General features: G+C 41.4%; 1 protein-coding gene across 8 annotated transcripts in view; it reads left to right on the top strand.

The window, feature by feature from the left end:
• RGS6 (regulator of G protein signaling 6) overlaps positions 1–17,644 on the top strand; it is a 231,979-nt gene that overhangs the window by 126,625 nt on the left and 87,710 nt on the right. For all 8 annotated transcript variants that reach the window (XR_008209171.1, XR_008209172.1, XM_052693953.1 and 5 more), the window contains one exon: positions 16,749–16,848. Coding sequence is in view for 6 of the 8 variants with exons in the window: in XM_052693953.1 (XP_052549913.1) it covers positions 16,749–16,848 (100 nt within the window). In the remaining 2 variants the exon portion in view is untranslated. The remainder of the gene's footprint in view (positions 1–16,748; positions 16,849–17,644) is intronic.

The following is a 17,644-nucleotide window of genomic DNA, read 5'->3' as shown; positions in this document are numbered from 1 at the left end:
AAATACATTATTATGGTCCTTAAATACTTTTCAATATGCCACTTTCAATAGCTGGAAGTGAAGTGCATTGCAGGTTTTGCAAACAGCACGTTCATACCAAAATAATTTGTAGAGGGGAGAGTTGCTTAAGCTGTTTGAATAGACCCAGTCACACCAACATTGTTCCTCGAGCAGTTGCACTTGTGTTGAATTGTTATTCATACAGATGTGACCAAGAGCTCTGAGTCAGATGCTGTGTAGGCAGTCTAAGTGCAAACTTTCCTTTGCAGTTCTGCCAGTGCAGCTTAATCCTGATTTTTAGCTGCTCCTCATGCTATTTTGGTCTCAGGCCTCCTGCCCACCATGTCCATCACCAGGCACCCAAACATACATATGTGCATGCATGGCTGTGCCTCAGTTATTGTGTCATGATCTTATTCCAGCCCAGACTGCCAAAACAATCTGCCAGCATAACTCAGCTCTGATCTTCAGCAGAGCTTATCGCTGGCCATAAATCTCTGCTGGCATCCAGTTCTGCAGTGCAGTGGCAGAGGACACAATGCAGATTAATCTGGGAGGAGGAGGGGAAGTGATATAAATTTAAACTACTCTTTTTAGCCAGTTAGCATGAACACGCACATATTGTATTGCAGAATTATACATATTGGGAATGACAGGGCACTGTACTTGTGATAGTGGAGGTGTCCAGGAAAAATCTGATGCTGAAATTTATGCTGGTGACAAAATGAAGCAGCATAGCACTCCTCAAATTGTGCACTCATGTTGGCTTTGTTATTTGTGATCGGTGGCTGCTGCACTGAAAATGGGTGAGTAATCTATTGACTACTCACAAGGAAAGTAGTGCCAGGGCAAAAGAAGGTGCTGTTGCGTATCACGGAGTAAACTTGATGTGATTTTTGTCTTGTGCTCTGAAATCATGAGAAATTGTTGTTAAGTCTTTGTGGTTCAGTTGCCATAACTGCAGAGCAAGAGGAACCCTGGTAGGCCAAGGTGACTTTTGCCAGGCAGCGTTGGCATGGGCTTGCCTTGTGCTTCCCAAGCCTCTGAAATACACTGAGTGAAATTCCAGCAGAGGTTGAGAGCTTCAATTCCTTTGTTCTGCTAAGCTGTGGTGAATATTGCCAGCAGTAAGCGACCCAGGGATCCACACTTGCTTAGATCATTGCTACCACAGGACAGGGAACTTCTTCAGTTGATAGTTTTTACGGAAATGTGTATTACACTTAAAAGAAAAGCTGCTTTTTTTAACTCTACAATTTTCCATCGGGCGTTTGAGTAGTTTAAAAACATACTGTGGTCAAATGAACTGTAGTTTCATAGTAGCCTTTTTGTTGCACATCTAAGGAGTTTGAAGTGTCATTTAAACAAACAGAAGCAGCATTTGAAAACTGTATGGTGAGGAAAGGTCCATTATATGTATTGTATTACTTTGAAAGCTCCTGTTTTATTCAAAACATATGCAAATTTAATTGCATCCTATGGTTTTGCTGTGGAGAGGAAGAACTAGAGGTGTTGGGACAGCTTCTGTAGCCTTTATTGTGAGCCTACTTCTACTGGCAAGCATTCTTTGGAAGGAGAGATGAAGTGTTCTGCACTGCAGGCATGTTTGCTCTGTCTTAGTCTACCCAGCCTTCTGAGTCTTTCGGGTTACTACATTGCGGGGTTTGTGCTGCTTAGCAGCTGGAGTTAACTGGCTGCTAATGAGTCACTGCTTATGGGCTGGTGTTTCTAGATTGTCACGTATGAAAAGAGAAATACTAACAGCCATACCCTCTCATGGCATAGGAAGATGAGAACTAGGGGTTTAGCTGGTTCATTGCTGCAGTGTTGGGGCTGGCTTGGGCTGAGCTTTCTTCACAGTGTTCATCCCTAGAGAGCTCTTGTAAAAGTTTGGTTGTGTGCGCTTGGCAGCTGAGCTTCATGACCTCCCATGTAGAAGCATGGGAAGAAGATATTCAGGTTTCAATAGCTAGGATTGTAGCTACTAATTAAGCAATGTGAAAAAAGCCTTCATGTTAAGTACAAATTGAATTTTCCTTCTACAGAACCTAATGCAAGGTGCGCTTCTGATTAAGGATATTTTGCTTGATTGGATAGGCAGCATTTTGCTTGCTATATCTGTGTGGGAAGCTACATGTTCCTAGTAGCCATTCCATGTGCATCTGTGAGTATAACTCATGTCCTTCATGTGAATCCATGTAGCTAACTAGAGCAGGTCCAAGGAGGTGGCACAGCCAATCTGTGATCCTCCAGCTTGCCTGCAGTGAGAATGAGGTTTATTTCTGCTTAACCCTTCACCCAGCTGTGGAAAAAGTCATTGACTATTTCTTACTTAGTTGGCAACAGGTCTGTGAGGTAATTCTCTTTTCCCAAAGCGCCACAGTTTTGTGCTTTGCCGCCTTGTTAATTACAACAAAAATCCAGACTTCATGGGAAATGCAAATAAAAATATCACAAAACTAAGTTTTTTGGTCTCCCAGGGATATTAGTGGTAAGAGTTGTTTTTGTATTTGTAGTTTACTTATGCCTTATGCTCATGAACTCATTTTATAAATTGAATTTGATGCAATATAAGCAGCAGCAGATGTTTGTATAAAACATGTCCTGTAGCATGATTTTGTAATCACAAGCTACTTTAACAATTGTGTAGATTGAAGTTTTTCTTTTTTTCTAAATAAATAGAAATTTATGAAGACACGGTGCTCTGAGTCTATAGCTTTTTCTAAGACACATTTTTACAATTTATTGAGGTCTTCCGGGAGAGCTGCTACTGGTTTAAGGGGCTAGATTGTGTCCCTTCTCTATGCAGAAAGATGGAACAGAAGATTGAGTCCTCCACAGCATGCTGTGGGAGACAATATCACAATCCAGAGGTTGCCTGAGCAGCTGTTTGCCCAGCTTCAGAGAGTGAAGGAGGCACTGGAGCTGTGCCTCCATCCCCACTTGCCTGCAGCCACCACAGCTGGTTGGCTGAATAAACTGCAGGGATAGGGGATTTTCATTTTGCACTCTGAAGAAAGGAATTCTGATGAAGAACTAGCATGCAAAGCAACGACAAGGCTCAGAATGCAGACATTGGAGGCTAAGTACAGGCTTTTAAATAAACTTGTCCCAGATTTTTCTGAAGCAGCATTTTTTAGTGTCCCCCTGAGGCAGCGCGCTCATCTGTGTTGCTGTGCAGGTGTCTTGCTGTGACCTCAAATGAGGGGAGAAAATATTTTATGCTAGCTTAGTTTTCTTTTCCCATTGGAGGAACAGAGGGCTCTGAAAAGACCGACATTTTATTCTGGCTTTTTTCTAATATTTCCACTTGCTCTTTGTACAGAGCTGTACAGTAATGAGTCCGCATGTATACATCACTAAAAGACTCATTTGTTTTGAGCTCAGCAACTAGGGCATACCTAGATTTGCCCAATAGCATCATTCAGATGAGGCACCAGATTATATGTTGTGCTCTTTTCAGAGTGAAGTCATTAAAATAGTTCTAAGTAACACATGAAATCTAGAGAAAGCTGTAGTAACAAAAAGCCAAAAAGCAATTCAGAGTCATGAGAATTATGGGTGATTCCACTTGTATATTTCCACGTGCAGAGGATATAGCAGTGTTTTTACAAAGATTTTCACCAGACAAATCTAGCTAGCAGTGGTAACCAGTTTAGTTCAGTGTTTTTGCATGGCTATATCCCTACTTCCTGCTTGTACCAGATCCTTTAGGCTGTTGTATTCAGCTGGACAATATTCAATGAACTCTAAATGTCTATTTTTTTGTCACTGTTCTATGAAGAAATTAATATGGAATTTGCTACAGTGTAAGATAAAACCATGTTGAGACAGAGCTAGAAAGAGCAAGAAAAGTACACAATTTCAGTGCTATGAATTGTCGTGTTTTAATTAAAATGCTTGTGGATAAGCTCATTAATAAAAATAACTTTTAAGCTATGAGTGCAAGCAATGGTAAATCTGAGGCTGTAATCACCAAGCCGCTTTTTCACTTTTTAGATAACAAAAGGAATAATTTCCTAGAATATTTTGTGAGATTTTATTAAAATGTCATGGCCAAATTCTCATTGAAGCTCCCATTAACATGAGAAGACACACAGAATTAGGAAGAAAATTTTTGAAGGACGCTGTGATAAACGGCTCACTCGTTGGTAGGCAGGTCAGCAATCTAGGAAGGCTGACCAACAGTAAGTAAAAATACCAAGAAAATGAGCATTAAACCTTCATGATAAATTGGACAGCAGATTGCCAATACTGTAATCTTGTGCAACCAAACTCCGTGCTCAAGTGTGTGCTAGCTCTTAATCCCAGGAAAATTGAAGAAATGACTACTGCTGAGCCCAGGGAGTGCTAAGTCAGGAGGATGCGGGACATCGTGAGTAGATGCAAAAATGTCTGAACAAATGCTGAGTGGAAGCTTGTGGAGAACCTTTCATCTGAGTGAACAACTGTTTAGTTTTTGGAAAGGTCCTGCCTGTTCTGCAAACCTGATAGTAGCCTATGTTTTGGTAATCAGATTTTGGTAACTGTGGGAACACAATCAGACCTCCCTACGGGGAAGAACTTGTGCTGAATTTCTGACTGAAACTGCTACCCCTTCTCTCTGCAAGTGTGTTGGAGAGCTGCTTGGGGATGTAGTCTAGGAATAAACCAGTAGAGAAAGAGTTGCCGCACTCACAGAAATGGCCAGGAATGCTTTGAAGTGGTGGACTGCATACATTCCCTTTCCTCCCCTCTGACTGTTAAGACATGTATTATTGATGCCTTTCCACCATCCCCTCTCACCCTGCTCCTGCTGTGCCCTTATGCACTGCTGAGCTGAAGCAGGTGCACGGACCAGCGTGCAGCCCAAGCTGCTGATCAGGTCTTGTTTCTTTTCATGCCTACTTCCTAGCACTAATGGGAGCCACTTGATAGTAGCAAAGAAACCAAAGAAGACTTGTGGGTTTTCTTTCTCCTTCTTTGTCCACTTACTCAGTAGCTGTTCTTTTCCTTTGTAATATCTCAGTGATTGTCTAGATAAGAAATGAAGAACAGGATAGTGCCAAGCTGATGGTATTCTGCCACTACCTCCTGCCATCCTGTTTAAGATTTATGCAGACCTGTGTTTCCTGTCCTTGCACTTCTGTCAATTGGTGTTGTATGTTAGGAGGGGGTTAAGTGTCCAATTTCTGTTAGTTTTCATTAATGACTTCTACTGAAGTTATGAGACCTGTTGAAGCATGTCCAGAGGAGGGGCACAAAAATGATCTGGAAGATGGAACATCTCTCCTATGAAGACAGGCTGAGAGATCTGGGGCTGTTCAGCCTGGAGAGAAGGCTCCAGGGAAACCCGGGAGTGGCCTTTCAGTGTTTAAGGAGGAGCTACAGAAAAGAAGGGAGCAGACTCTTTAATAGGGTTGGTGGTAATAAAACAGGGGAAAATGGCTTCAGCCTTAAAGAGGGGGTAGATTTACGTTGGATATAAGGAAGAAGTATTTTACAGTGCTGGTAGGGAGGCACTGGAGCAGGTTGCCTACTGATGTGGCTGATGCCCTTTCCCTGGAAACTTACAAGGCAAGGCTGGATCAGGCCCTGGGTAACCTGATCTGTCTGTAGGTGTTCCTGTTGGTTGAAAATGAGTTGCATTAGATGACCATTAAAGGTGCTTTCCAACTCTAAGAATTCTATGATCAGCATTAAGTACCAAATCCTGCTCACTGTTTCACTTTCTTTACAGTAGGTCAAATAAGCAGTACTGACAGACCATGACAGGGTGTTCCTCCCTCCCCCAGCCTCCTCCTTTGGCTTGGCTGTTATGCTCAGTGCCTTACTCAAGGCTGATATCATGGTATTTAGCAAGACTATGTTTGTGACCCAATCATCCTACCCCATAAATAGTGCCAATATAGATCAAGAGTCCATTGAGCTCTAATCCTCATGACAAGACTACATGTAACCTCCCCAGTTCCTTTTAAATGTTGTGATGCTTGAGTGACTGTAGACTCGGGGGGTTACATGGAATATTTGTTGGAGCTAGCTTAATGAGATGCTCCCCTCTTGCCAGAAAGTGAACCTCCAGTAGAATGAGGTGGATAATACGATCTGTGACAGATTCCTAAGCCATGTAAAACTGCCAAACCTTAGATTGTTAACAGTACCAGGGGAGCTTGGCATGCTGACTCTGAGATACAGCATGGAGGGTGGAGAGGAGTAAACATGCACATGACTAGGCTGTGAGGTCACATCACAGTTGAGAGACTGGGGGTACTATGGAACTGAAGAACTGCACTTGTTGTTGCTCTGAGCCAGTTCTTCACCTTCTGTCAGAACCACAGTCTCTGAGTAAGCTTTACAAAACAAAGGTATGTTTGATTAATGTTATTCAAGTTCCTTCTGAAAGTAAGAAAACAGTATTAAAATGGCCTAACAGAAGGAATGTAAGGGAAGAGATCATCGCAGATCAGTCAGGAGGACACTTGACTTCTGGGACAAGCCGACAGGTTGAGCACCTCTTTCTCTTGTCCCACAGGGGTGATTATTGGGTGAGATTTGCACACTCAATTACTCTGAGTGCTTCCTTGGGAAACTTAGAAATCTCCAGAGCTGTTCCATCACTTAACACTGTTGTAGCTGCCTGTATTATTCATGTTCTTGATTAACCTCACGTGCTTTTACAAATAGTGTTTGTCACCTGCAATCCAAAAGAATCTGTATTCCTGTTTCTTTGATAAATGATACTGTTTACTAATCATGAGTTCTCATTAGGCAGAGCCAAATTCCTTAAGGGCTGTCGTGACAGTCCACTTAAACACATCAAGATGAATGAGCAATGCATTGCTAGAGAACATGTAATCATAATATTTCATACATTGGATGCAACTGGACTTACATTGCTGAGCTGGACATCAGCCAGCATTGAAACCCAGCCACCCTGGCCCCTCTGATATCTGAGGACAAGCTGGAATGCAGGGAAGCTTATTTTCTGCCAAATTTTTCTGCCCTTTTAATATGCCACTATATTCTATAGGAGGAAAAAAAAAAAAAAAAAAAGGATGCCTCGGCGACAAAAGTGCTGTAAAGATAACCTCTGTTAGATTGTAGAAAGCAAGTGGTGGAAAAAAAGAGTCAATGTACAATTCTGAATAGGTACTGAAGCATATTGCAAAGCTGCTTATTGAATTATCTGAAAAGTATGAATAAATTGATAGGCTTGGAAGTTTATGGGGGGGGGGAGGGGGGAAGAAACCCGAAAAATATTCATCAAAGCTTTGTGGTTTTTAAACGTGTTTACTGCCCTCTGTTATCAGGCCAACTAATGTAAGGAACAAATGGTGAGAGTAGTTTTTGGCAATTGGGTTGTTTATCTGTACTAATCCACTCTGCTAATAGACAAAGACCAATGCCGTTGTAAACTTTCCAAACATAATAAATGTTTTGAGCTTGCATGGCTACACTTAGAGCCTGGCCGTTTATCTCTCTGTTAAATATCTTGGGCACAGGCAGCCCAGGGCTTGCCATGTAACTGATGAGATGCCTGCGCCTTCAGCCATTTACTTTATCTGCCACTTACTGAGATAACACCACTCTCAACCTGAATGTTAGCAGTCTAGGAGGAAGCAGTCATGAACTTCTTGTGTTTGCTTCTCTAATTGCTGAGCCATTTGACTGATTCTGATGTGCAGAAAGATAGAGATGGCACACCTTGCGTGTAGCACTCTGCTTTAGTGCATATAGCACTTAGCCCTTGTGCTCAAACACCTGTGCCTGCCTGTGCTGGAGCTCCTGGCTAACCTGCGCAGGTGGGACTAAGGAGTCATGAGGGCAGGACTTAGGGGTATGGGGCAGAGGGCTGCCAAGCAGGGGATTGAAGTTGAAGGTGCTCTGCTGCAAGCTTTTCTGTTTTGCGCGAGTACAAATCCCACCACTGCAGTACTACTACTTCACTTGGTTTTTTTTAAGGCAGAATGTATGTGTAAAAAGCCGTTATTTTTAGGTGAGGAAGCTTTAAAGAGACTTATTTTTCACATGATATGTGATTTATATTATTGTAAGTTGTGCGTAAAACTTATGTGCACTTTGTCATATGTTACTAGGCTCCCGTGCATTAGACATGTTTTGCAACCAAGTTCCCTGTCTCAGGTATGATGTTTGACAATTTAAAAGACACCACACTTTTACAACATAATTGGATGTTTAGCAATTCTACCTTTCAGCATAATGCAGTTCTAAATGCAGTCAAAAGGATGTTGCAGAGAACCGTCTGCGGAACTGAAACATGTAACCATTTAAATCTTTTTTTTTCCTTCATCAAACAGTATTCTACAAACGGTACTGTTGCTTTTCTTCCCTACCAGTAAAACAAGAAATCCATAGGAAAAACTATTTGCGCACAGGTCACGTACCATTCATTTTCTGGAGCTAATACTTTCTGCATTTAAAAGAGAAATGACTACTATATGTAGATTCTGCTGTCAGGTGGCAGTGATATAAAGGCAGGATAACACTGCATTATGCTCTGGAGGCAGCTTACTTTGACTTGCTGGGTTCACGCATTGAAGCAGCCACTGGGCTGTAGCCACTGAATGTAGTTTTGTTTGTTTTGTTCTTCTCTAGTCTTTCTCTGTGAATAAAACAACAAGTGAGCAGTAGAGCATCCAGAGATAGTCTTTTATGTTGCCAGCTGGTAGGAGAGGTGGACAAGGGCACCTCATCTTCTCACTGAGTGATTCTGCTATGCAGAGTTCAGCTGTATCTTATGCTGACTTCCATAGAGAAGACAGATAAAAGTTCACAAAAGGATACGGTATCTTTCTCTGTATGAATTCTAACTTTCATTGTACAAGGTTCTATTTTCCTTGAGTTAAGAAATGTATCGACGAATTAGAAGTAATTAAAATTGGTGTCTCTGGCAGGGTTCATGGAAGCTGCAGATTATGACATGCTATGGAATACAGGATTAAGAAGAGCAGCAGAGCCTGGCCATTGGGCCATAGGTGTGTTAAATGCCAGTATTACAAATGATGTTTCAAGTGTGCAGTAGCGTTGCTAGTTTTTTCTCTCCAAGTCAATAAAGTGCTTTTCATCTGTGCGAAGCTGTTTAGGTAAAATACATGGTAGTGTATGAGTGCTTGGTCCAAACTTCCTTTAACTAAGAAAGAGGGATGTTTCTTTTAATAGGAACAGTGAAAATTATCAATTTTCTGAAGTGTTACTATAAACAGTTCGTGTTTCTTTTAGTTAGTTGACAATATTGCTACCAAAGGATCTAATAGTGATCTAATAGTAGTGAAACCACTGATTGTGTCATAAAATGAGTTTGGAATTAAGTAACATCATCCATGGACTGAAATTGTGTCCTGGCAGATCCTGTAACTATTGTTTGATTTGGAACTTTTTTTTTTTCTTGAAGGGAACAAATTAATCACTTTTACGATAATAAATTATAATTGTGCTGCATTAATTTTTTTAATGAATCCAGTGATGATGGCCATGTCACAAGGATCATATGAATATTTTTATGTTGTGTCTTCAAGTCAATGATCTATAAAACTTGGGGCTGTTTTTTGTTGCTGGTTTTGGGGGGCTATTTGAAGGGTGTGTGTGATTTCTTTATTTGGTGTTTTGGTGACTTTTATGTGTTTTGGTTGTGGGTTTGTTGGTTTGTTTTACTGTTTGTTTGCTTTAGCATTTTAGCAATAGCTGCTATCAAAAGTCCAGGGTCAGATCTATTGAGTCACTTAGTTCAAGAGGCTCTGAATCTGGTAAGTGGCCTATTAGCATAATTTACCATATTTGAATAAATTCCTGAGTTAAGATAGTTCTGATCAGACAGCGTAGTGCTCAATTTTGTCTTAGATTCTCTCTAATACCTCCACAGTTCCAGCTATTCGGTTTAGCAGTGCTCAGTAGAGCACTGTGAAACGAAGTCGAGCACCTGGATTTCGGCAGGCTGCTCTGCAGTGTTGGGAGAGCCTTCAGAGTGCTGCAGCAGACGGGCACGCAGTGCTGAATGCTCCAGCTCTGTCCCTGCATGGGTAACCAAGGTCTTCAATATCCAGTGCTGCTTATTTTTGTGATCACAAATTAACTGGTTGTTTTAAAATACATTGAAATATGTATGCTATGCTATGCAGAGATAAGATATGGTTAGTGGAAAAAAATGCAAAACACTTCAAATCTACATTCTTTTTACTATCCAGGAAACAATTCTTTAAAAAGCCTTCTTCTCTTTGTTCTGAAATTCAAACAAAAAACGTTTTCTTTTCCAGTGGTAATCTTTAAATTCTGGCTGGCAATTTTTTTCATCCGTCTCTCTCTGCTCCTATACTTCTGTTTATTTGTTTTGAGTGAATACATAAAAATAAGGTGACACTTCATGTGGAAAGGGACAAGCTAAAAATACTATCTCTCGAGTGTGATGAATAGAGTTGCCTCTTTTTCCTATAATTTACAAGCTGCTCTGCTTTGCCCCTACTTCATAGCATTTAGGGTGGGGGAGAATCTCATCTTCATTGTGGTATGGCGCTTTGCAGTGCAAAGAGTTAAATGATGCATGAAATGACCTGTCACACTGCATTATGTGCCACAGTGGTGCATACAGAACAGTGCTTCTTTCCTTTTCTGTCAGAAAAAAACAATTCCCTAGGCCTGGCTGCTTTCTTGCTTTGAAGAGTTAACATGTGGTGTGTATGTATGTATTTCTGCATAATTTGCTTTAGCTCAGCCACAGGAGCTCATCAGCTACTGAATACTGAAAGGAAGGATGTGCAGGGTTGTTTCCCTCCTCCATTTATGAGGAGGAGATCAGTAGAAACCGGATGCCTGTGGCAGGGCTCCTTTCTAGAAAAAACAAGAGTCATTTCTATGTTTCAAATTGGAAGTGGTGGTTGAAATATTTTCTAAATGGCTTCAAGTAACCTTGTTACTGGGCAAAGGTTAGGCTTGTATATGAACCTCAAAAAAGGAGTAGAAAATTCTCATACACTGTATTTCATAGTTCATTGTGATAGGTTTCAGCTTATACTGTATGGTTCCATCTGATTTTGCTTGCAGCTGATAGTGTTTTGAAGCTCAGCTTGAAACAAAAACCTGCAATGTGTAAGTCCTGTCCTATGATTCACAGTATCCTTGTTTTCCCTACAAATACTTTTCTGCCTTTCTAGGAGGGCATGGACATATAAACTTTCCTCAGGGCTGGAGCCTGAAGTTTAATTTAAAAATTCTCTTTTTTTGTTTGTTAAAAGTGAGAACTGGAGAATGACCCACTCAATCTTCAATGAGCATTTGAGGTGATGCAGTTCTGTTCCTTTTTCATCACAGCCTGGATTTTTAAAGACACCAATAACAATGCCAGAAACCTGTTCAGGCATCTGCAAACTCCATTACTACTTAAAACCCTTTTACTGCTGCCAGATTCTCTGCAAGTACTACATTTATCAACCTAGTTAACATCACAGGAGAGAGAGCTTGTCTTGGATTGCTGCAGGCGAGGCTTTAGAAGATGAGTGTATGCACTTGGGTGGCAGAAATGACAGCTAGATCTGCTTTAACATGAGGATGCAGTGCAGTGTATTGCTTGGTGCAGTGTTGCCCACAGTTTGGGGCTGCCCAGGACAGGAGTGCTCTCTGCAGAGTGTGTAAGCTTGGCCTGTTTGTGTTCACGTCAGCTTTGTCCCAGTCTCCTGAATTGGCTTCTGCAGCCTCTTTGCTGGAGTGCAGTGGAAAGTGAGCCGTATCCTGGGTGCAATGAGTCTGGGAGCCAGCACCTCCCTGCAGCCATTGGCTGCTATGATCAGCTTGTCCATTTGTTATTTTATGTCACTGAGTGCAATACTAAAACTCCTTTTATGTACTGCCTTTCATCAGACTTGAAAAACTGGCCTTAAATCACATTACAGATTAGAGCCTCAATCTGGTGTTGTTGGAGGGTTTAAGATTCCTAGAGCTTTCTTGGTCATTGCAGTGCTAAACCAGGTTTTGGCATAATTTCATTCTGCATTAGGATAGTTAGTGCACAGCCAGAACTCAAAGTGAAATTCAAAGTGCAGCCAACAGGGAAACTACTCAAAGAATCAAAGCTGTTGAACTGAAATCGCCCTTACTTTTGGTGCCTGACAACTGAGCCAACTTGTGTAATGTTGTTCCAGAGAACAGCTGGGTTGAAGCTTTGCCTCTAAGTGTCCCTGAGGCTGGGTTCAGGGCCTTCACTCTGCCAGTGAGGGGCTGCATGCTGTGCCCAGAGAGAGAGGAAGCAGGGCGGGCATGCAGCTCTGCTCCTTCATGTCTTGGATGGAATTTGCTTCTTCTAAATTAGTCTCCCATGCCGGCTGTGGTAGGTATGTGTGCTCTGTACTCATCCAACACTGCATGAGTGATCAAGAGAGCTGCATACCACTTGTATGAGGTGTAGTGATGCAATGGGAAAGCAAATCTCTAGCGTTTCCAAGGCAACTTGTGCATCTGCCCCTGGCTGGGAGGCAGGAGGCTGCCCATCACTGAAGACAGTGGCTTCAGCAAATGTTGCCAGAAGGAAGCACATGCTTGCCCCAAGCCCCTCCTGGTATTGGCATGAAGAGAACAGTGCTGCACATCAGTTTTCCTGGCTAGAACATTGTGCTTTTGTCTGTGCATGGTGGATTTTTTGCACGTATGCATGTCTAGTTCATAAGCTGCATGAAAACCACCTATATTCAGTCTATATTGTGTAGCACTAATTATGTAAGTTTTTCTCCTAAAATGTGACTTGTATCATGCCTTAGTAATAATTGTTCAGCTATTTGGATTCTGTTGAAGTGTTTGAGATGTAAATGGATTCTGTTGAAGTTGAGATGTAAAATGCACATCATCTTCACTGGGTCATAAGAAGATTAACGCTTCTGCTTGCAGAGCACAGCAAAGTCAATATTTGATCTAATTTGAAGCTAACCTCAGGTTTCTGATGAAAGTGGCTCTATTCTGAATGATGTAAGACCTTTGCTGCTGATGAGTTCGTAGCTTTGCTTTCATAATTGAAGTTGCACGGTCAGTAAACGAGTTCACTCTGAGTATCTTTACACAGCTCTGACATGCAAAAAACAGTCTTTTCTTTCATGTGGTTATAGCTCATGTAGAAATTGAGCTCATCAGGAATTGTCTGTCAAAATGTTTTTAATGAAAAATTGAGTTTCCGTAACCATTGATGCATTGATGTTTTTTGCTTTTAACTGTTGACGCTGATGGCCCAAAAAGCTTGTGTTTTGGCAGGGGGAGAAAACTGCATTAGTTCAACTTATTTGGAGAATTTCTGTTTGCAGGATTAATTTGCTGTGTTTTGGGTCTGTTTTCTTTTGCTGAATGTTAAACTGTTTTTTCTAATGGTGTACATACTGCCTGAGGGGGATAGCTGCAGCTCCTGCTTTCCGTGGCTGTTTTTGCTTCTAATGTTGGCTAGAGGTTCAAGCACTGCATGGTGCTCCCCAGGCCCTGGTCCTTCTCTTCAGCAGCTGGCTAGGAAGGGTCACTGTTCCTGGCCACCATTTCAGATGATCCTACTGATGGGGTGAGTCCTGCCCCTCGCTGTGAAGGCCTGACAAGCAGACACTTGTTTGTGGAGCCGTGGTGATACTGGCAGCAGGGCACATATAGTTGCAGCGGGCGTCTCTGTATATGTTCTCTCATTGCCACCCTCTCAAGCTGTTCGATTAGATGTTTATAAATACTAAAGCATGTCAGCAGTCTTAAGATGACATTATTAGCTCTGTTTCAGCCTCTAGTAACAACTGAAGAATGTAGTTGTTCTTTTCTGGCTTCACACACTTACGTGTGAGGAGACCCTGCAGCACTCTGCCTTTATGTGAAAATTGGCTCTGAAATTTAGGAAAAAGTGGAGATGAAAGCAGCATCAATTCCAGCCCCTGCTTTTAGCAGTCACTGGGAATTAGCAGTGTGGAAGCAGCCAACCAGCACTGCCAGTTGAGACACCCATGTACTGCTTTGCACAGGCCTGGCTCCAGGTGCTGGGTGTGTGAGATGCCCTCAGATGCTGAGTGGATCTTCTGTAGCTGTCTCACGGGCTGTGTGTCCTTCACTGGTATCTTTGAATTGTGCTTTGTCACCTCTGGTGTGCTATTATCTCCATGAGGCAGGAGGGGAGCCTTGGACAGAGACAGATGGATTTGTTTGCTGGAGGTCACAAAGCAATTCTCTAGCCGTGCTGCTCCGCTTGTTCCCAGCGCTGTCTCAGAGGTGGTTCTTCCTTCAGAGCTGCTGATGTTTTTTTCTTTTTCTTTTTCTTTCTTTTTTTTTTTTTTTTTTAATATTCTTTTCCCTGCATTTGGGCAGGGTGAAAATTACCTGGACAGGTGAAACAAGCAGATTTCAGAGAGCTTGTCAGAGGGACCTGATCCTAGATGCACATGTGGGGCTTTGTGGAGGGAACCAGCCAGAATGAGCAGCCCATATTTCATTTTAAACTTGTTCACAAGTAAAGATTAAGCTGACCATCATGTGCTCCTTTGAGGAGTCAGAGAATCTGCTGGAGACCACCAGGAACTGTGTTGGGAATGGAAAGACTGCTTGCAAGAGGAGGCTGTAACCTCTTAGGTAGTGGATTGCAAATGCTGGAGTGTTACAGGAAAGATAGATATGGCATCTGAGGAGGAGAAAAGTAACATCCAACACTCAGAGCAGAAACTGCTGGTAGTCAGGCATGAGGACAAAAGGAAGAGGCTGCTTTTGGAGCCTTTTACGAAGGAATCATCTCTAGGGCGACTGCAACTGAAATCCAAATTAACAGTCACATTTAAGGTATCAGAGCCAGCTTTATTACTTTGAATGGAGCTGGTTTGAAAAGAAAATACATTTTGCCTTTATTAAATATTTCTTTTGCTTGAAATTTAGCTTTTTTATCATGACATGATCATCACAACTTGCAACGACTTAAATCGTGTTAGGTGGTTTACTTGGTTTCCAGTGAGCAAAACAAGTTGTTTATTTTCCTTCAGTAAGGCTATTTTTTATTTTTTTTTTTAGCTCTTCAATTCTAAACTTTTTGTTAGAATAAAAAATAGGAAGCAACAATAGCTGCAATTTAAGAGAAAACTATGCTTGTGTTTTTTGAAGTCTGTAAGTGGTCCTTGTGACATCGGACTCATTTTAGAATATTTTATTTGTGGTATCTGAATTCTGGTTCCAGTTACAAGTGCATCTGGAGCAAGGCAGTAAACTTACAGGTTGTAGTTTGGGACAAAAAGGTCTGAGAGTCCTGCTTGGTGTGCTCTGGGAAAGGGTAATATTAATTTTTGTAGTGCTTGGATTGGGGCAAAATAAGCATTATTCTATCACAAATACGCTGTAAATTAGAGCATCATGGAGGGGTTGATGTTGGCAGGGACCTGTGGAGGTCAGCTGGTGCAGCCTCTGCTTGAGCAGGGCCAACCAGATAACTGACCCTTCAGCAATCCAGTAACTTTCTCAAGTTATTTTCATCTTTCTGACTTCATTCCTGCTGAGAATCCATTTTGGCTTGTGTTAAAAATATGTAAACAAGGTGTGAACAGTTCAGTTATGTGATAGTCAGTGATTAAAAACATGGTGATCAAATGCAGCACCTGATGTTGGCAGGAAGATTTTCTTACCATCTTGGGAAGACTTAAAGTTATACTTATTTTGAAATGTGAGTGTTGAGTCTGTAAAACACATTTACTTTCACATCTGAATGAAGGATGCTTGTCCGAGTTGGAAAGAGCTTGTCCTCCTGGATAAGGGCCCTTTGCTGAGGTTTTATTTCACATCATTTCTAAAGAGAAAATCTTCAGGAAAGCTGTCAGAAGTGTGATGCCTTGGAAGGGCTTTGCTCTCAGTGTGACCACTGCTAGCTTCTGACCTGAACAGCTGAAGGTCCTGTGACTATCACAGTGTACTCTACACTGAACCGCATGAGCTAACAGGAAAGCTGCTGCTTTTATTTTTCCTGTGTTTCTCATATCTCTACTTGAAATACAGGAATTATTAGAAATACCATATATCTGTGTTGTTCTTGCTTTCAGCTTTTTGTTCTCTGTGCTCTTGCCTTCAAGTAGGTGCAGGGGGTATCCTCAGTTAATATCCCTTCCAGTATTAGGAAAATGGAAGGTTGTATTAAGCTCCTTTCTCCAGTAATTACATAGATTGCTCTGAAAGTAGTTCCTTCCATTTATTTCCATGGAAATAACAACAGTTGCAAAGTGCACAGTAATACTATTTGATAGAGCACATTCTCAGCTATGGAATGCTGTTTTTCAACACAGTGACAAAATGTAATGGATGTTGGTGGGAAGGTTCAACTTCTACTGCCATACCACCACCATCTGCTCTATCCCGGGCCAACATAATAAAATAGCAGGCATCATTTCCAGAGCAGCCCTCTTAAATTCCTTAATTGACTTATGGAGATGGTTGTACACCTTCCTGTGTATGATGGATTGTGTATGTTCCTGTGAAGTGATTGTGTATATTCCTACATATATTATTTAACTAAATTCACAGCATTCTGTCTCTATCACCACTGATCAGCAAAAAAGAATGACTGCAATAGGATTATCAGTGCATTCATATTACCATCTTTCAAGCTGGTCTTTATCTCAGATTTTAAATTTGAGAGTTGTTGACCCTTTCGGTCTGTATTTGTATAATAACGTGTGACATATTTGATCCACGTCCTATCAGTAGGGCTTCAAAGCAGTCAAATTACACAGGCATAACATTCGCTGTTTTGCATAAGCCACTGAGTCTTTTCTTCCTTTTGACAGATTGAAGACATCATTACAAGAATGCAGGATGACAAAACTGGTGGAGTCCCCATCCGAACTGTCAAGAGCTTTCTGTCTAAAATCCCCAGTGTCGTTACCGGTAAGAACCCTGCTTAGAACAGAAGAGAGAGTGAGCTGGTGCTAGCTGGCTGTAGGCCAACAAAGATGCAAAAAGAAGGAATGCTAGAAAAAAATTGCCCAGCGCTGCTTAATGTTTGTACTTTGCTGTTATATGTGAAGTACTGAACCAAAATTGATTAACTATTTAAGTAAGAAAGTAGTTCTATTTCCTTATAGTGAGTTATATTTAAAAGCATGTTACATGCTTCAGTGCCTGTCACACAATCTTTCAATATGATGGGAGTAGGAAGGTTTTAAGGAAGAATTCAGGAAAGAATGTTGAAGTTGTGCTTATACCCAAATACTTTTGTCAGAATTCTATTATGTGTAGAAAAAAGAGATGTCTTGTGTGCCTTTACCTTCTTATTAAATACGTGCAAATGTGTGAGGTGTGAATAGTGCAGGAACTGACTGTCACTACAAAAATGTTCCTACCCATATTTCTAGACAGAACAGTTGCTGTTGCAACAATGAACTTTACTCTTATTTTATACATTTATTCAGGGTGATGTGATGTAAACTGCTTGGAGGGATTGTGCTTGTGATTCTGGTACGTGCTTTTGATAACACTATGGAAGTACTCATTATAGTGAGGCAGAAACGCCATTTCCCCTCTCCAACACTAGACTGTTGCCCAGTATCTGATCCCAACTACACCTTAACTTATAATCTCGTTATGTTGTAAAGTAAACGCAACTTTCTTAGTCCTGCGGAGTTGTTTTCTGACCCAAATCAGATACACACACTGATTGGTCAGTTTAGCAAAGTTTCAACTC

The sequence above is a fragment of the Tympanuchus pallidicinctus genome, unplaced genomic scaffold, assembly GCF_026119805.1.
Source record: "Tympanuchus pallidicinctus isolate F22 unplaced genomic scaffold, pur_lepc_1.0 scaffold3, whole genome shotgun sequence".
Taxonomy (NCBI): domain Eukaryota; kingdom Metazoa; phylum Chordata; class Aves; order Galliformes; family Phasianidae; genus Tympanuchus; species Tympanuchus pallidicinctus.
This window is presented reverse-complemented; position numbering and strand designations above follow the sequence as displayed.